The sequence below is a fragment of the Syngnathus typhle genome, linkage group LG16 (genome assembly GCF_033458585.1).
Source record: "Syngnathus typhle isolate RoL2023-S1 ecotype Sweden linkage group LG16, RoL_Styp_1.0, whole genome shotgun sequence".
NCBI classification, from domain to species: domain Eukaryota; kingdom Metazoa; phylum Chordata; class Actinopteri; order Syngnathiformes; family Syngnathidae; genus Syngnathus; species Syngnathus typhle.
The window spans coordinates 9087124-9107144 of record NC_083753.1 but is presented as its reverse complement, the minus strand read 5'-3'; the positions used below and the strand labels follow the sequence as shown (position 1 = coordinate 9107144).

At 41.1% G+C, this 20021-nt stretch overlaps 2 protein-coding genes across 3 annotated transcripts; one reads left to right on the top strand and one right to left on the bottom strand.

Moving 5' to 3' along the window:
• Positions 1-15: 15 nt before the first annotated feature.
• On the bottom strand, positions 16-3316 carry nipal3 (NIPA like domain containing 3). Its single transcript, XM_061301580.1, has 11 exons — positions 3097-3316; positions 2859-2927; positions 2428-2599; positions 2226-2285; positions 1975-2120; positions 1792-1888; positions 1578-1713; positions 1406-1494; positions 1163-1226; positions 960-1054; positions 16-876 (listed from the first exon to the last, which is right to left on the bottom strand). Exons 1-11 carry the CDS (start codon positions 3130-3132, stop codon positions 692-694), a joined length of 1149 nt encoding a protein of 382 aa, XP_061157564.1. The 5' UTR covers positions 3133-3316; the 3' UTR covers positions 16-691.
• A 9797-nt stretch (positions 3317-13113) lies between these two features.
• grhl3 (grainyhead-like transcription factor 3) lies at positions 13114-19898 on the top strand. Of its 2 annotated transcripts, XM_061301257.1 has the most exons (15): positions 13114-13274; positions 14151-14328; positions 14391-14455; positions 14778-15033; positions 15100-15339; positions 15714-15825; positions 15898-15992; positions 16603-16761; positions 16888-16963; positions 17043-17164; positions 17746-17771; positions 17999-18084; positions 18148-18233; positions 18315-18379; positions 19066-19898. In XM_061301257.1, exons 1-15 carry the CDS (start codon positions 13258-13260, stop codon positions 19181-19183), a joined length of 1701 nt encoding a protein of 566 aa, XP_061157241.1. In that variant the 5' UTR covers positions 13114-13257; the 3' UTR covers positions 19184-19898. The 2 variants fall into 2 exon arrangements, with proteins under 2 accessions (XP_061157241.1, XP_061157240.1); XM_061301256.1 differs by having other exon boundaries at positions 17999-18233.
• Positions 19899-20021: the final 123 nt, after the last annotated feature.

Genomic DNA, 20021 nt, shown 5'->3' with positions numbered 1-20021 from the left:
AAAAGTAGACTCGGATGTGATTGTATTTGTTTTTATCCAGTGTAGAGCTACTCCCTTTTAAGGCACAATAAATACAATAAATTAAAGCATTTGCATTGGACCCATTCACAAAAAAAAAGGTAGTAATACAACCCCCAAAACAGGAGGTAAAACTGGAGTGAAGCCTGCGCTGGCGGAGACGTCTCAAAAGGCAGATTATTTACAGTAAATCGTCAATTTAAAGCAATCATTGGCTTTAAGGCTTCAGCAGTCTGCATTTAACAGTACGACGTCTGCTCTAATATTGCCAACGCTACAGGTAGTAAGTTTCAAGCCATATGTCACATTTCTATGAAATCCCAACCCTTAAAAGTTGTTTTGCTGGTCCTGAGCTTGTTTTTTTTTCCCTTTGTCAAGGCCATCCTTGCAGTTAAATAGGCAGGCACAAATACAGTGAAAGCTCCCAAGTCAAGCCCCTCCCTCCACTTTTTTTGTTAATTGGCTAATAGTCCCAACCGATTTTTTTTTCATAAAAAAAAGGAATAATCAAAATCAATTTACATATTTTAACTTGTTTGTTGCATTTTTTTAACCTTATGGATCTGTGTTGGTCAAATAATTCAAAACACCCAAATAGGAAATTTTCTTCACTTCCAACGGAATGAGTTTGACTTTGGAGGTTTCACCAACCTAAAGATGTAAAAGCTTGTTGCTAATCTTTCTTCCTGGCAGGAGGTCCATTAGATGCCCGCGTGGGTCTGAAGCTGGTGGTGGGTTGCTCCTTGTTGACGGGCTGATTAGGAGTCATTCCGTCACTGTTAACCAGAGCACCGTAAGAGAAACTACCGGTGAAGCCAGCCGGGACGTCTGGACCCTTGTTGTGGATGGTCGGTACCCCTGATTGTGAACAACGCACCCGATTCAGAATCAGTCACAGCATCGTGTTTGGTCAACATTCCGTACATGCAATTTTTACACACCGTTACTCATATTCATGGTGACGTAAGGCTCAAAGGTGTTATTCTTCTTCTTGGTTTTGGTGATGAGGAAGACACCCAGGAAGCATGCCGCAATTCTGTAGAAGACGCAAAGTCTTGAAATTACAAAGGTACTGAAATACTGTACGTTAAAAATATCTAATGGAACACTGGTATATTGTTGCTGGGTTGTTTTCCAGACTCACCCCAATAAGAACATGCTGATGTGAAGGATGTCTTCGTGATTAAATTCCAAGTAAAACACAGCACCTGAAAAAAAAATTCTGTTCTGAAAGCATTTCCAAGCAATTTGACTCAAGAGTGAAAAAAAAATTTGGCCTGGGGCTTAACAAACACGGCGCTTTTCGCCAAACCTGCTTCTTTATCACGTCACCGCCGGCGAAGAGTCAACAAAAATATTCACGCAAAACAAACATCACGTGAGTCACCTGCCAAGACAGCTAAAGCGGTGGACAGGATGTAGTTAACACTGGCGATTTGGGATGAGTCGTACAACTTGGAAGCATCGGAAAGAAAACTGCAAAAAATAAAAAATAAATAGGGGAAAACATATGCAATTATTCAGTCCTGATTAATTTCCACTAACTAGTTGCCACTCACCTGGCTTGAAAGATAATTGTTGACACCATGCACACAAACATCACGGTGAAGATGGGATAGTCAAGCTGCATGGAGCCCTCGAGGGTCAATATCAACATGTGGGACACGGCCTTCACCGAGATGACCGTAATTGAACCTACGCACCACAAACGGATTAAAATGAGGAACTATGCTGTCAACAAATGATAACAGATTTTTTTTTTTTTTTTTTTACCCAGCAAAGCAACCAGCAGCAGGATGATAACCAGGGCATTTGCATTTTTCTGTTTATAGAAATATAACAGCAGGCAGAATGTGATGATCTGCAGGACCTGCCCAGAAATAAAAAAAGAACACACGATAAATTTGATTTCTATCGTCGGAGAAGAACTCTCATGTAAAGATATTTCGGACTTACCAGATATAAGAGAACAGGCCACCCGACCAGGTGATGCACTACGACTTCGGCTGTCAGTTTTTCATGCGAGTTTGGTCCAAAAGCCACAAAGAGGTACGCCCCTCCAACAGATAAGATGGCGCCGAGGAAGGATAGCCCGTGACTCTCTGCAAACATGTCACATTGCATTATCTTGGGCAAATGAACGCAAAGTGCATTGCTGACACTCTTGACAGATAAATTCCAAATTGAAAACACAATGTTCCACTTACTTGCAAAGTCCTTCGGCTTTGATTTCACGTGCATGAAAATAAAGCCCAAAATGAAGCTTGCTGAAACACAAAAAGCAATGGATAACATTATCATCTTTTTCATGCACCATGCAATTCTAAAAATTAAATGATGATATATAAAGAGATTCCATAATATTATACTTTTAATCCTGTAGTTTTTTTTCTTCATTACGTTACTCACTCAGAAAGGAGACGGCATTGAGGGGTGCTACGAGGCTGAGGGGCCCAAAAGCGTAGGACATGAAGTTGGCTGCCTCGCCTAAAATACCGAGAAAAAAGCCAAACCACCAAGTTTTGGTGTGGTAGAAAAACTGGGGGTCCTTGGCTCCTATGATGGTCACATGGCCATATTTCTGTCAGCAAAAACAACAAAAACAATTGATGGGCTGTGGTGCACTGAACAGTACAATGCACATTTGGTCAAATATAGTGCTGATTTTGCTGTAATATTTAGTACCAGACAAAAGTTTGGAAACCAAATTCCAATAATCTCAATTAAAAGGTCAAGAAATTCAAGTCATTATTCATTCCTGATGAAGTCAGTCCAGGCCGTCAAAATATTAAGATGTACAAAATATTAGATATTTAATGTAGCAAAAAGTCTCACTGTACCTGAATATTTAAGGAGATGCTGACAAGTACGTTTCCAAATATAGCAAGTAAAGTCCCAATGAGGTTATTCTGCAAAGACAAATGTGTAAAAAACAAATAGTTTCAAGATTTACAATAGTCCTTACATCGTTAAAAAAATCGCACAGAAAATGTTTACGCTGCCTGTAGTGTAAAAATTTAATATTTATTTAATATACATACACATAGTACATATATATAGTAATGAATAGAACAATACCATGTACGAGTCTTCGTCTGCTCTGCTGACGTCCATCCTTTCAGCCTTCGTTGGCGATTCAGCATTTACGAATAAACACTCAAACTTACGGTACGATATTTCATGCTGTGGCTTGTTTCCTTTTTTAAAAACTACAATTTATTACCGAACGTAGTTGTTATTTTATGGCGAATCGAAGGTGACTTCCGGATTTCAATGACCAGTTTGACAACCATTTCAGGGTGCGTCATATGACGTGAGATGACGTGACCACAGTTTATGGTAGTGTTGCATAAAGCCGGTAGATGGCGCCATTGTGCTAAAAATGACAGAAACGATCACGGTTCGCAGGAATCTGAACTGCCCCGACATACGACTTTTCGAGAATACGAACAGCGTTATACAAACTCGAAAAGGTGCTCTCACTCATTTTAAAGAGGTAGTATTAAGATATGTCTGTGATTACATTAATCAACATTTGATGATTCAAAATGTCTTTTTTCTCATATTTAATCTAAATTGATTATCAGGTGATGGTGATGGTGCTCAAGAGCTATTTTGCATAATACATAAGAGCTATTTTGCATCCGAATCACTCCTTTTTTTTTTCTCAGGACAATTTAAATTTAAATAATAAAGGCTACGTTTTTTTTTTGCAAGGATTGGTTTTTTTTGGGGGGGGGGGGGGTTCTTGGAATGACATATTTTCCGTAATTATCACTTTATCTATTAACATAAACGTGCAAATTTACCTTAAAAATAACCTCAATCTAGTGTCCCATTTATCCCTCCAAAATTCAAAATAATAGTTTTGATTAATTTAGCATTTACGCAAACGTGAGTCTAACAATAGGTGGCAGGGTGTAAACTCCCTTTTGAATGGAACCTCCTTCTGTGAAAGAAGATATTAATCACAATGAATCATCACATCCATTTGCCAAGAAATATGGCAAAGGCCAGTCGAGTTTCCTTTGGAAAAATAGAAATTCATAGTCTATTTTATTTATTTATAAAAACTGTATTGCCATCGCATTCACAATGCAATTTATTTTATTTCCTCATTCAACTTAGCATAAAACCTACTTTTACAAACCGATGGGAAGGGGTTAAAAAACTATACTGAACTTATACCGTCACTAAAAATATCTAATTTGAAAATTAGGCAATGATGCAGCCAGAAAACTTTCATAGTTGTGTTCATCATGAAGGAATCCTGATTAGTTTTCTTTTGTCTTAGTAATGCAAAGCATGCTGCAGCTGCAGTAAATGCCCGTGCCCTTTAAATGTTCCTTCGATGCGGCGTCGTACCAGAAATTAAACATCAACCGCTTTTTCGGAGTGACAAAGGTGTGTTCCCCATGGCCTCACCACATTAGGTCATCTCTGCTTTTAGTGGATGGACCTGTTCCACACTCATGAGCTGTGGAGGATTTTTCCATTTCAGTTTTTGTGCAGTCCACTGAGGGCCACACATGAATCATTTTATGAAAAAAAAATGATGCAATTGTGTGATACAATAAAATATGAGCAATTGTGAGTTTATTTATTTTTTGCAGGAGGCCCTATATTATTTAAATGAGTTTGGGCCCTCTGATATAAGTAACAATGAGCATTTTTAGCCACGGCATCCTCTAATTCACCATTAGCGTCTTTTTTTTCCGCCCAAAATGGTGCTATGCACACTAAAAGTCAAGTGACCCCGGGGGCAGAAGACCCTATTTCTTGGTGGCGTGTTCTTCGTCATGCGCAGGCCGCCATCTGCCATCTCCCGAGGAATGCGTGAACGTTAGTGGCAAGCGTGGCAGCCCTATTTAATAACCGCCAGGCCTGTTCTACAAAGCAAACGGACCGGCATCCATTTGTAATGACTGAAGAATGCGCATACGTTAGTCGTAAAGACGGATTGAAGGGGATCAGTCGTACATGTGGGTGTGCGTGGTGTCGTGCAAAAAGGAAGTCCGGAAGCCCGGCCAAGTTCTTATAAAGTGTCGGTGGAAAAGCAGGATTTTCCGTAACGTGTGCAGACTCGTCAGGAGGACTTTTAACAATGGCTGCACATGTTAATGACAAGGTGCTATAAAATATGACGGCTTGCATGGTTGAAAAAGACTCATCAACTCGTTCCATTTGATAGTTCTTTTTTTTGTCATCTCCAACTTTAAAGTCAGTAAAAAAATGCATCTAATTGCACCTTTTGGTCCACTGGCCGATTGAATCCAATTAAAACTCATTTTTAAAGTCCTTCTTATTTACTGATTTATGCATTTAAGCTAAAATGGTCAGACTCAGCAACTCCAAGTCACTACAATTTTCTATGCAACAAAAATAAGTTGATTGATTTTGAAAACTTGAATAATTACATTGAAAAACTAAATATAAATTCCATTTCATATTGAATCCTATTTTGAATCACATGACCATGAAAAAGAAATACATTTTATGAAGACTATTTTTAGCAATTTGGATAAAGCATTTCATGTCTTGATCCAAATTAGGATTGTTCTGCCCTGAAGGAGTTATTTCTTTTATCAATGTGTCAATCAGCCAATGACAGGACAATGACTTGTCAGTGAACCACATTAAACTTTTGGGAAAGTACACAAGCATTTCTGAGCAAAGCAGCGAAACATCTGACGATAATCACTTGGCAACAAACGCGTGTTAATCGTAATCCCGCATTGCCGTCAATGTTGTGTATGTGCTCTCATTTAGGGATTTTTATTGTATTTTTTTTTTGCTTCAGGGATTTTGACAAGAAGAACTGCAAGTGTCATTTGTGAATAACTCGAATACCTTTTCACATTGCGTGTAGTCTTTACAACCAGGAAACATAAAATGTACAACATACTAATCTGGTTGACGTTATGCATAGTTCGAACATTAGCACTGTTGTTGAAAATGAAATACAACTATGCAGTACTTAGAAAGTAACAATTGTATTGTACTTAAGAGAATTGTAAACAGGCTTCATGCAACATTCTGAATATATTTGATTGTATTTTGTGTTTTAAATGTTTGTTTTGAATTTGATGAGCTAGCATACTTGTATTCTTGGAGAATCACTAATGCAATCCTGTTCTAAGTCCAAACATTCATTAAATCTTTCAAAAGGTCATAAAAGATGATGAATAATATTAATATTAATAATATTAACCCCAACTATTACGGCCAAGACACAAACAAGGCATGACTGATGGCAAATGATGCTATGTTAGCGGGGCTAGCCTTTCAATATGTCCGCCAGCAATGCATTGTGGGAAATGTAGAAAGTCTATACTGTTGGCAATATAGGAATATAATTTTATGGAGCAAATTTTAGTTGTAATTGAAGTCATTGCCTGACTTCTGTGTTCGTGTTTTGATCCATTTTTATCTGTTTGTCTTTGTGCGAGACAAAATAGCAACACCAAGTGCTGAAATCTGAGCAAGAGAGTTTAGGAGAAGCGAGTGGAACAAAAGACTGTTTAATTTTCTCTTCCCCCCCCCCCCCCCCCTCATATTTTCAGCACCCTGCAATCAGCGCATCTTGTTAGCTTTGGATTCAGGTTAGACTTGTTGCAGGAGGCAACTCCCTCCTCTCCTCCTCCTCTTCCTCCTCCCTCCTCATCTGCTCCTTCTCACATCACCTCCACTCATCCGTTCACACTTCTGGCACCATTTGCATTGCTCTAAACGGGTGACACGCAGCATTTGTCTTCAAGGCGTGCGTGATGGGCCTTCGTCTCCCCCCCTTCCTCCCGACTCCCTCCCTTCTACTGATGTGTGCATTCTCTTTCAAGACAATTGCAGGTGCACAGGTGCCGTCAGGGCTCAACATTTTTTTCTTTGAGTAGCAACTGTCTAATTTTGAAGAGCCGTTTTTTTTGAAGGTTGATCCCAGTGACCTGAAGCAACAATAAAATAATGACAATATAACATAGGAGTTGAATGAATTGGTTGCAGCTGCAGAATATTTTTGTATCCTACTGAAGTATCCCGATGAACTTTATTTTTGGCAATTGTGAATACAAAAAAGAAAAGAAAACATGTCCCTGAAAAATGAACGATGAATTTTTCGATACGATGACCCAATTTTACATTGTGCAGAGTAGCAAACTGTATTCTATTTTTTTAAATGAATTTTCAGAGGCAATATCAAAAATAATTTCACATTTTTCATCCATAAATTCTCTGCTCACCCTCAATGAAATAAAATAAAATAAAATAAAATAAAATAAAATAAAATAAAATAAAATAAAATAAAATAAAATAAAATAAAATAAAATAAAATAAAATAAAATAAAATAAAATAAAATAAAATAAAATAAAATAAAATAAAATAAAATAAAATAAAATAAAATAAAATAAAATAAAATAAAATAAAATAAAAATACTCAGCTCTTCAATCCAAACATGCCCTGCTTCAACCCTTGAGCAGGGCACGCCACGATCGTTCAGCAGGATTGTGGAGAAAAGGAGTGTGCGGTTCTTCTAATTCCCTAGCGTGTTGGGACTTGTAGACTGAAACTGGGCACGAGACAGAGAAAGCAAAAGGGAGGGAGTGGAAGGCTCTTCTTGGTTATGCGCAAGTATCACACGTGGATGTGTCAAGTTTTTTTTTTCTTTCTTCTACTGTGAGAATCATTTAATTTTTTTCATAAGATAGAATTGTTCTGTTTGACCCTAATAGGCACTTAGATTTTCTTAAAAATATTATTATATAATTTTATCACATATATATTTATTTTATTTTATTATTATTTTATATTTATTTTAATTTTTCTATAATGTTCATTAATTTGATTACACACATTATAATATGTTAATATATCACCTAAGACGTTTTCATTATATTGCTTGCATTAGATTGACTGTGAGTAATTAAAATTGTGTTCATTCTGAGCAACAACTTTAATTAGCACATGCACTTTATTCAAGAAATGTTTCAAAGTGGGGGAAAAAAAAAGAAAGAACAAAGTGATTGATGGGAAATGAAATCATGCCGTAAGACAAAATAAAATTGCCAGCGTGCACATGACGGGCACGCCTGCAAAAGTGTCGAGACATTGTGGTGGTCTGAACACGTTCCAGGATTTTTATTTGACGTGATGAAACAACAATCCTGGAAAGCTCGCCTCCTCCACTATCCCACGGGAACATCCGCGGAGGAACACGGATGGAGAGAGGATGGTGGATGAGGAAAAGGAGGAGGGAAGTGAAGGGGGGTGCAATTGGAGAGGTGATTGAGGTTGAAGAAGAAAAAAGATGTTTATCGTGGAGAATCACTGCCTGCCTCATTGACGTGCGATAAATGTTTTCCCAGGGAGATATCCTTGAAGCTACCCTCATCATCCTCGGATCACACTTAAGTCTGATTTAAACTCACTCGCTCGATTAACAAGTACTGTAAGGACCTCAAACACGTGTCCAGAGTGACCTTTTGACCCTTGACAATCTCCGTATTTTGCTTTTCCGAGTCTTTAGGCCCCAAATGAAATTGAAATAGCTACTTCTGGCGTGTCCCACTGTGTTGCCATAGCTCCTTGAGGAGAATATGAGCTGCAATGTATCCGCCGCAGACCCACATGGCCCGCACGTGGTTTTACTGCCCGGAAGAAATTGTATCCAAAACATTATACTCGGTTTTTCTGCAGGTCACAGAGGACTCGAGGAAACGAGCACTTACTGTAGCATCAGTCAGGTTGCATGATAGCTGCTATATTATATTTACATATACTATATGATACAATTACATGTTTTTTTTTAAATGCTGTTTTGTCATCTACTAAGTATTACCACTAAGAAAACACTGTCTTGGTTGGTCGGTCCGTGCGTGCTTAGTGTGTTATTGTTTGTTTTTCCTAAATAAAGTCACAGTGCATAACTTTTGTTTGAAATCATTCAGAATTGATATTTATTTATTTTTGTGTTTCGGCTGTTGCGTCATTGTTAACTTGAGTTGAAAACCCGCTGCGCGGAATTTCTGTTAGCATTAAGCTAGCAGACTTTCCGAATGCAAAGTTATACGGTTTGATTCAACGCAAAGCCCAAAATTGAGTTTGTTTTATGTTTAGTTTTCCAAGAATCTTCAAGTAGGAGTAGCAATATATAATTTATTTTTGAAGAAGGGACATGATTAAAGTAATTATGCATTATATTTCCGAAAGCTCATTAGCTTTAGCAGCTACCGTTTTTTTCCGTGTATAGTGCGCCCCCATGTATAGTACGCACCCCTAACAATGGCATGCTGATGCTGGAAAAAAGCTTGTACCCATGTATAATACGCACCCAATTTTTATGAATTTTTTTTAATTTTTTTTTTAATTTTTTTTTATTTTTTTTTTAAGTCCCAAAGATCGTCACACACGCAGGGAGGCAATGGGTCCCATTTTTAAAGTCTTTGGTATGGTCTTAACTAGGCTGGATGTCATTTTTTTTGTTGGCGTTGATTTCTCCGACTGCCCCTAAACGCACCACCGCGCTCCGTGCGCACACGGCGGCTCTGTATGGGAGAGACGTTGAAGAGGAATAAAAACACCCTTGGAAACCAAAACTTGCCCCTCGTCGTGACTCGGAGCCGCAACAAATGTTTCGGATTTGTGTAGGGTACATTGTGACAGACGGCAAACTAGCAGGTGATCGAGCGAGCGTCTGATACAAGAGCATTGCGGTCGTATGGAGCGTGTTTGAAATGAACAGCAGAGACGAAAGGAACAAGGCAAAGTGTTGTGAAATAAAATATTACCTGTAATACGCATTTTGTTATTTGCTGATTGAAACTGCTAATTAAACTGTGAATTGAAACTAATAGGTGGAGAACTGAACTCTCGCTCTTTATATAGCTGACGTGTCTTGCGCAACCGTTCTGCGCATCTGTAATGGCGGCCTCCGTATGACGTCCGGTCCGCGATGGAGATTAAAAAACAAACAATATTTGACAATAACACACCATCGAGGATTGCACCATCGCATCAAACGATGTGTCGTCAATTATGAATTTTACTAAGTGTGTTGGGCAGGATGGCTGAATGCGATGCGCGATTGACAACAAACAAGAAGAAAGGTGAGTTTTATTTCGGGGGAGATTTGTCATGTCTCGTCCCCAGTTTTGCTATGTGTCTAGGTTGCCATAGTTTCTGTTCGTGTCACCCCGCTCTTCCTGTGTCACCTCAATCGATGTAACGTGTTTTGTATTTAAGTCCTGTCTGCCCCTCGCTCACCGTTGGATCATTGCATGTGTTACTGTCATTCTGTTCCTGTCTTTGGTAATGTCACCCTGTCTTTTTGTTCCACGACTTTGTCGGTCAGTCCTGTTGTTGGTTTTGTTGTACCATGACTTTATTTAAAAAAAAAAAAAAAAAAAAATTTTTTTAAAAAAAATTACTTTTTTTTTTCTTTGTACCCATGTATAATACGCACCCCAGATTTTAGGACAATAAATTAGTAAAATATTGCGCACTATACACGGAAAAAAACGGTAAGCGTTTTGTTTGTGGCCTGCAGGGCCAAGTGGAATGAAACCAGATTTGCAAATGAGCTCAACCACTGCTATCTCTCTGTTTGGGTGGAACAACAGTCAGCTTCCCTGACAAAGAGAAAGCGTCTGTATATTTTACGAGTCGGTCTCACAAACCGCACACATGCCTGTGTTTTACCGTTTGGCACGAGTGTCTTTTAAGCTAACAAAAGAAACTATTTTTTTTTCCGCCTTGTGAATGGATGAATAGTATATCAGTGACGACATCACTGACTATGTTTGGCTGATGAAACAAAGATGTGAACAAATAACAACATTATCGCTTGTTTTTATCGCTTTGTGAGTGTCCGTTGCACGTATTGTTTTTAGTGTGACTGATGACCTGTGTGTTAGTGAGCGTGTGTGTGTGTGTGTGTTATTTATCACGCAATGTGATCCGAGCGGCGCCTTTTGATCCACTCATGATAGAGTTATAAAAAAAGTGCACTATTGAAATGGAAAATTTCAGGAAGGAAAGTTTTAACCTGCACACTGTTTCCTTGTAGCTGATTCAAAAGTGTTTCCTTAAATAATAATTAATGGATTCAGCTCAATTTAAATTATTGATATAAAAATATAATTGCCGCACTCGAATGATTTGACTTTTCACTTGAATCAGATTTTTATAGATTTAGTTTCATACAACTTTGCATTCTAATTATTTTTGTATCATGCATACCCAATATGCATATTGATATTGCAAAGATTTGGGGTAATTTCTTCCCGGAGATTGCACGCAGATGCTTTTTCAATGGCTGCCCTCAGGCACAGCTCAGAGTAGCGTGTTAAGCAACGTTAGCATCATTTTCTCTGACGCAGCTTTCCCCTGCCTGGGGCGAGCCGTGACCTGAGCTGCGGTCGACGCCAATAAAGAATTCGGGCACTTAAACTTTGAAGTGGTCCTAAATAGACCCCCCCAAACAATATCTTGGTTGGGAAACCCGTTTTTTATTTACTTATCTAAGACCTCTGAGGGCCATCCTAAATTGGTATTTGGATATTTAGAGAAATCTCACTTGTACATCTTGTCTATTATGTGCAGACCCACCAAAAACTTTCAAGACACCATACTTAAAACAAACGAACATTTTGGCTTGATCTAGCTAGAATAGGTTCAAGTAGGTTAAACGGCTCTGAAACATGTGTCACATTGCAAAATAAAATTGGCAGGCTTTTTTTTCCCATGAGTAGACCCACAAAAAAATAAGAGAAAATCTGTTTTGGTTTGAAATGCGGCCCACCTCAATCTATAATGATCTGTCACTTTGGGGCAATGTAGAGTTTCTGGGAGTGGTTCCTGGTGCCGAGGGGTAGGGACGTTGAAGGTTAGAAGGTAGAGGTGGCTTGGGGGTGATGGTGGGGGCTTGGAGATTCCCTGCTGTCCGACCAAACGTTACTTCTTTTTTTTTTTATGGACGGGAGTATGTAAAAGAAGGTTTTACTTTCCTACCATGTGGTGCACCATTGCACAAGCAGCCTCTTTTAAGAAGCGAAAGGAAGAGTAGTAAGGTGAGGGGGGGGGGGTAAGGAGAGGAGAGGTGTTGAGAGAAGCCCTTCTCTGTGGCGATGGCGCGTAAGCGCCATCATGACAACGTCTGTTTGTGTGCCGCCATGCTCGGCTGAATGCACACCCACACCCATGCGCACACACACAAACACACGCACACACATATATGCATACAGGATATATATTGAACCGATGCATGGCCGTGATTTCTCACTGCAGATGCGAGTTTCAACGAAAAATAAAATTCGTATCTACTCGTCCATCTTTAACAACTTTCACACACTCGGAAATGAAAGCAAAACAGATTATGAAACACTATGTAGGTATTTGACCTTAAATTACAAAATGTGTATGATTTCTTATTGGAGAAAAATACGGACATAGGACAGATAAAGAATTTGTCAAATATTTCAAGACTTAATTGTAAGTTTTCATTGCAAAAGTGTTTGGATTGTGCTCATGGAGGAAATGACAGCGAGGAACTTTTACGTGTTCAACCGAATAAAGGGAAAGTCGTTGACGCCTAGGATGAGAAACCCATTGCTGCTCGAAGTTCACAATACATCGCTCATGCATCAGAAAGGATTTTAATCAAGTTCCTTTCAATAATTAGCATGAAAGAATGAAGGTGTGCCGGGCAGGGATAAGGAGGAGGCTTCCTTCTATTACAATTTGATTTTGAGCCAATGCCAGTGTGAGTGTCTGTTAGTATAGAAAAGAAAATAGTGAGAAGTGCTTTGCTACAACAACAAAAACATTTCTGCATGCTTTAAAACCTTTGGAAAAATTTAAGATTGGATTTAAAGCATCGATGACAGCCAACCAATCAAACGTCTGTATGAAACTGCAAAGTGATTAACATTTGAAAGGCGCTTCCCAATCTCGCCCCGTTGCTGACATTCAGAGCACCTCAGATTGTCTTGCAAAGTGCCGCACATGCAAAGGCAGTTTCTCTATCTTTGGTCTGGAGGGGGTTAATAATCTTACACCTGTCCTATCCGACACCTGTCTCAGGAATTTCAACCAATGGGAGGAGAGCAGAGGACGGCTGCCGCTGGTATAAATGAAATGTGGGCTGCGTCAGGAGGCAATCAAAACATTCAAGTCACTCGAGGCTCTCAAAAAAAGTCAATCACAACGAACTTAAAGGAATCTATTCCAGCTCACCTGGACTGGAGACATGACCAAAGAGACTGAGTAAGTCCTGTTTCGATATTTTACATCAGCTCCACAAAAAAGGTTAAATGATATGTTTTGGATTCCATGCTGCCACCCCTCCCCTTGTATCTGCAACGAGACCCCCATGTGAAAGATGCTTGACTTAAAAGAGGGGTGATTTTTTTTGGCTGGGAAAACTGATATGGATATTATGGGATGGTTGGGTTTGCGCTTGTCGTACTAACCTAGAGGCCACGCTGCACAAAAGAAGAGCGGGAAATAGGAATCTCCTCTGAAGGTGTTGGATGGAGACACTGGGCAATGACTGCATGTTGAATTACATAAAGGGGAAACCCAAGAAGCCCCCCCCCCCCCCCACTCCTTATGGAGGTTTCTACAGTGGATAAATGGTGGTTTGCAAGTCGGGAACAGGTGCAATTGAGATGCATCGAGATGCGAAACCTTCAAAGCAGCGAGCAGCTTCGCTCTTTAGCTGCCGTGTTTATCCAAGGTAAACCTTCATTTGGTTGGCGAACGGCAGGATATTTATCCGACGTCGCGCTCGGGCTCTCCAAACAAATCCAATCCTTTAAATCCAGAGTTTGGTTGCAGGTGAAAACCGCAAGCATCTCTCTTAAGAGTTCGACAAATAGAGAATGTTTGTGTAGGATTGAAGAATGCGCTTTGGTCTGCTTTCACTGGAAACCACAAAGTACAACATGCGGGGATGTTTTGTCAATGAGCTGGGGAGGGAGTTGTCGGTGGGTGGTCTTGCGGCTTTTGAGACACTTGTCCGATGTTACTCAGCTCTGCGGTTTTGCAATCGAAACCTTACGCAGCTCAGGGGCGAGACGCTGCGCTGCCCCGGGGGCTCAGCTACCGTGTGTCATTAAAAATATGGCTTCTTCCTCGCAGAACTCTGGGAGTGGTCTTTCAGAGCGAGAACTTCAACTATAACCGCTACAACACAAACTACACCATGGAGTCCTGGCCGTATATGGATAGTCCCATGCCCGAGGAGAACCTGGCCAAACCCAGACTCCACCCAGGAGACGACCTGGCGGCTATAACAATGCTTTACGAACAGTGCAAGGTAAAACACAAAATTCATTCCAGAATCTTCATCTTCATCATGTTGTCATTTTAACCCTCCAGAGCCAGAAGGACCAGAAAGCTCCTGCCTGCAGTCGAAACAGTAGCATCTTCAAACCAACAGAAAGGTAAAAAAAAAAAGAGGGTGAGAGGTAATCCTCAAGTCAAACACGGTCCGAACTCAAATCCATCATCAGCTTTGCCTTGCTTCAAGAGTTACGCAACACTTGAGTAGACAATGGCGCTCCCCTCCTTGTGTCCCCACTGAGCCCCTTACCCTCCAGTGTTCCCCTTCAACATGTTAAACACCCCACGGAGAAACTCAAACAAGAACTGGATTAAGATACAAATAGTACCCACCCCTGACTCACAACTCTTTGCAGAAACCAATGAAGTGCTACTAGGCTAACTGCTAGCATCTTAAACCAACCGCTCTCTCTCCCCTTGCAGGACTCCAAGCAATGATCTCATCTCACTGGAAACATCCGGCAACGTCATGAAGATCCTTTCAGAGAACGTCCCCACCGGCTACTCCCTTGAGGTCTTAGGATCCAAGCAGAGCGCCTCCCTGCCCTCCAACGCCGACACCTACGCCACCCTGACCAGCGTGGCGGCCGAGAGCGACAAACAGGAGCTCAATATCATCTTCGACTCTTTGCTGCAGAAGTGGCCCGAGAGTAGCGCGTTCCCGGACCCCAACGCGGAGGTAAACCTCACGACCCGCCAAAATTTCCTTTGCAGTCTCTAACAGGATTATATATTCCATTCTTAGACTCTTACCTACAACGATCCCTTCCCCGAGGACCACTCCAGTCCCGTCTACTCGGGTTCCTACTCCGGCTCTCCACCTGAGACCTACAGAAGCGACTTCCAATTTTCCCTGGGTGCCCCCGCGGCCTCCTCTTTCAAATCCAACGAGTTACCCATGGTCTACCTGAATAAGGGGCAGTTCTACCCCATCACTCTTCAGGGAGTGGACAACAACACCTGCGTAACTACGACCAAAGTCAAGGTACGAAGACAGATTGTTCCCAAATAAGTGTCCCTCCCAAGGAACCGGCTCTTGGGTGACTAATTACCTCCTCACACTAGGCCAAGACAAATCGTGACATTCATAGTTAATGCCGCTACTTTACGTGTGTGCAAAAATAACATTAGCAAAGCTTAGGAGCAAAGGAAGGTGTGGTATTTTTTGTTTGTAAAACATACGGTGACAATCTTTTCTTTGTCAAGCACGTACGTGGAGAGGAATATACAGAATCTCGTGGCGAGTCAAAGTAAATAAACCATGACAAAGGCGTTGGAGTGACGAATGATTTTGCTATCCAGCAGACATTAGATTCTCCGCTCACGTGTTTTTCTTTCTATTGTTTGTTCCTACGCTAGACGGTGGTGATGGCCGTGTTTGAGAATGACAAAACGCCAGAAATGCAGCTTCGCTTTTGGAACCACTGGCATGCGCGTCAGCCGACTGTCAAACAGAGGGTCATTGACATTGGTAGGTTGACTACCAAACAAACAAACAAATACTCATTAAGCCTCACCTCACTTTTTTCATATTGTTTCATAGCGGACTACAAAGAGGTGTTCACCGGCATTAGCAACATTGAGGAGGTTGCCTTCAACGCCCTCTCCTTCGTTTGGAATCCCCATGAAGAAGCCAAGGTAAAAAAAAACAAAAAAAAAAACATAAAGACAGACGGAAAGTTGAAAGATTTAGAATGGGGGGAAAAAAAAGAAAGACAGGAGTGGCTGAGGAGGGAGGGTAAGAATCCAAGAAATGCGTTTTGGCCCCGAGGCACTGTCACCACCGCAAAGGGCCAATCCTCATTTCCCTGTGGCCCAAAGGTGCTCAAGGTGCGGCTGTGGGTGAAAAACCTGCTGCGTGTCGAATGAATCAGGAAGACGATATTCCCGAGTTATACAAGCAACCCGCAAAAAAAAATAAAAATAAAAAAATGTGTGAGTAACTCTGATTGACTCCTACCCTGGGAGATAAAATCAAATAAAATACAAATAAAATACAAATAAAATACAAATAAAATACAAATAAAATACAAATAAAATACAAATAAAATACAAATAAAATACAAATAAAATACAAATACAATACAAATAAAATACAAATAAAATACAAATAAGTAAATAAATAAATAAATACATAGGTGCATCAGATGACCAATCAGAATAATCCAGAGGCCTCAAACCTGCCCCCGAGCAAGATACGATGAAACTAAAAATTAAAGCTAACGCAAACATTTTTTTTTCCTTGCAGGTGTTTATCGGGATCAACTCGCTAAGCACCGATTTTTCATCGCAAAAAGGTGTGAAGGGCCTCCCTCTCAACCTGCAGATCGACACGTACGACTTCAGCTCCGGGAACAATCAGCTCATACACAGAGCCGCCTGCCAAGTCAAGATTTTCTGCGATAAGGTATCTCGTCACATTCAATCTCGCTCGAGATAAAGTGTATACCTTCACTTCCGACTGCCCCAATTTATGAAATTGCAAAAATTTGAAATACAAGCAACTTTTTTCTGTTCTTTGTCGTATCTTCAGGGGGCTGAGAGGAAGATGCGTGATGAGGAGAGGAAGACGAGCAAGAGGAGGGGCAAAACGAGCAATGATGCCAACGGTGAGTGTTGCTAAACGTTAGCCTCCAGCTAACCCTATGCCTCGCAAATCAAATCATGATTTTTTTTTTTTTCTTTCAGCCAAGTCTTTAGTGAGCAGCTCAATGGGCTGCGACTGCACTTTCTTCCAAACTGTGGATGACCGCATCACCCAGCCGGTCCTCTTCATCCCAGAAGCACATCTGTCCAGCTTACAGCGCATGGTAGGCTTCCCGACTGTATTTCTTGAATGAATCAAAGTTACCTCCCCTTTGGAGTGAGTCATACTCCCGACCCATCGCTCATCCCTGAAGACAACAGCTCAGGCACGAGAGGGAAAAAAGTGTGAGAAAGTATGCGGTGGGAAAAGTCGGTGTGGGAAAAGGGAGGGGATAGTGAAAGTGAGGTGAGCTAATTGTAGTCGAAACCGGGCGCAAGTCGCTGCAGAGCCCATGTGGGCCTTCACACCTGGCACATCAGTACCTCGCAAGACCCGTGCGCCACCCTCATCTTATTTCTCACACACGACGGCGCTGTTCGGACAAGTCGGCGTTCCCACACTGACTCGTTTGTTTATGCATTATCGTGACTTCCAAAACCTCGGAGGCATTAATAGCAGCATCTTCAGACAAATCAGCGAGCAGCGTCTGCTCTTTGTTTTCTAGCTGAGCGTGGAGGTTATGGGAAACGAAGCCTTGCGGTGATAACATTCCTTTGGGCGCGCGTTACAAAAGAGGGGAGGGAGGATTATGAAGCAATGTTTTTATCAGACGTCTAATCGGATCTTTGTGTCCTATTTTTGCAGGCCACGCCTATGGATGAGAGCGAAAGGTGAGCGTGGAAAAAAGTCACTTCCTATCTTTCAGATGCCCCCTCAAAACACCATTAAGAACAAATAAAAAGATCTCAGCTCAGTTCAATTAGATATTTGACGTCTATAGCCGTCAATGGTAGTGAAGGAGATAATCGAGCACGCACGTTTTATTTTTCCGAATTTAACTGATCGTTGCACCCCGATATGCAAACGCCCTTGAGTGACATGTTTTGTTTTTCTTCAGAACTTCTATGAAGAGGTTGTACTCGGACAGAGAACAGAGCACCTCTCCGCCTAGCAAGCAAGCACGCAGAGATGAATCCCAAAGAGGTAAGGAAACGGTTATCAAGCTAACGAGTCAACGCTTTACGCTTGAATTTCTTTCCCCAAAAGTTCTGCTGTACGTGAGGAGAGCCACCGAAGAGGTTTTCGACGCGCTCATGCTAAGCACGCCGACGGTGTCGGGCCTACGAGAAGCTGTGAGTACATTCGGATTATCGCGAATTGACCAAATGTCGTATTGGCTTTCGGAAGACACTGAACTCTTCTTCCGTCTTCAGATTTCAGAAAAGTACGGCATGCAAGAAGACACCGTTGGGAAAATCTACAAGAAATGCAAACGAGGGTGAGCAGCCTTTTGTGTTTTTTGACTCTACGATGAGTTCCTTTGCGGAATCTCAAGCCGGCAGACCGGCTCGGTTGGTTGTTCGGTTTGGCCCGGCCTCAAGGAATGTGTTAATTGCAACTCTCCCCCCCTTTGAGGAAAAAAACTATGACTATGGAAGGATATAAATATTCCAAAAGTCCTGCAGATGAGTCACGCCGATTGTTATCCTTTCCATTATCCCGCGAATCGGGCCGTTTTTCCACTGTTGTAATACTATTTGACAAACGCAACCGTCCCAACTAAAAAAAGAACACGGGTGTCGTTAAAGAATAAATAGTTGCGTACGCTTTGAGAAAAGGCAGACAGTGTCCCTTCTTGTTTTCCCTGCCACTTGTCACCGCGGGGCCCAGAAGCCAAGCTAACAGGTTAAGTTACATTCTCCAGCAATTCCCCTCCCTCTTCGTCTCTAGCCTACAGGCGAAGCGCATGAGCACGCCGCTAATTCACTCATTATAGTCTTTAAAGGGTTCGCAGGTGGTTGAGTCAGGGAAGGAGAATAATCGGACTGATTTCCGAGACGACGCTAAAGGGACAGTACGCGATTGCGCGTTATTGACGTGGGACGATTGCGTGACCTACTTTCCTAATGTGCAAACAAATGTTTCATTTGCGCAACTGATGAATGAATAAATTTTTCCGTGCAGAATTTACGTCAATATGGACGACGTCATCATCCAACACTACACCAATCAGTCCGCTTTCCTCATCGAGATATCCGAAGTGGTCAGCGGTCGATTCCAGGTCACTCTCATCGAAGTATGATGACGCCATCGTGGCTACGTTCCTAAAGCACTACGCCATCAGAACAAAACAAAGCCAGCCGGCCATGGACTGACCGTAACAATTTCAGACGTAAATATCTCCATTTTGTAAATAATGCTAACCCCCCTCCCTCCAAAGCAATTATGATGTCATACTTGTAAATATGAGTTTGTAATGTAAATAAGTTTTATTATGACTGTTTTATGAACTACAATTTTTTTTTACGATTCAATGTATTTCAGATGAACTTAATTTGCAGGGCGCTCCGACAAATAGCATTAGCAGGATGCTATCGGCGTTCTTTTTAAATATACCTGTCACCAAGGCTTTGTAATTCTTTTTTTTTTTTAATCACGTAAAAAAACAAAAAGCCTACTGATTATGTTTCTTAACTGCCGCCACCTCGTAGGTTTCCTGTTAGTTTCACCACAAATTAATTCAGAAACAAACGTCACACATTTCCCTCCATCAAACCACACGCAAAGTTAGTATTGCTCATCATTTAGCCCCGAAACTTTTCCCGTTTGTTTGATGGAGACAGTACAAGTCATAGTATGAATGTAATATGAATGTTTGTGTGTGAGTTTTTTTTTGTGCTTCCTTGTAAGTTACGCATCATTTCAAAGCGAACATAATATTTCATCGTACAAGCAAAATTGTTGCATTGGTCATATCTTGCCAATTATTTTGTCAGAAAATAAACAACTGTATGAAATGTTTTGTTTGGCCTGTTTTCCTGCCGCGTCACCTCCTTCTCCTCGAGTTAAGACTAATAAGATGCTGTTTGAAGAAATATTGTTCAGCAGGCACATGATGATAAACGTTGCCCCCCGCCCCC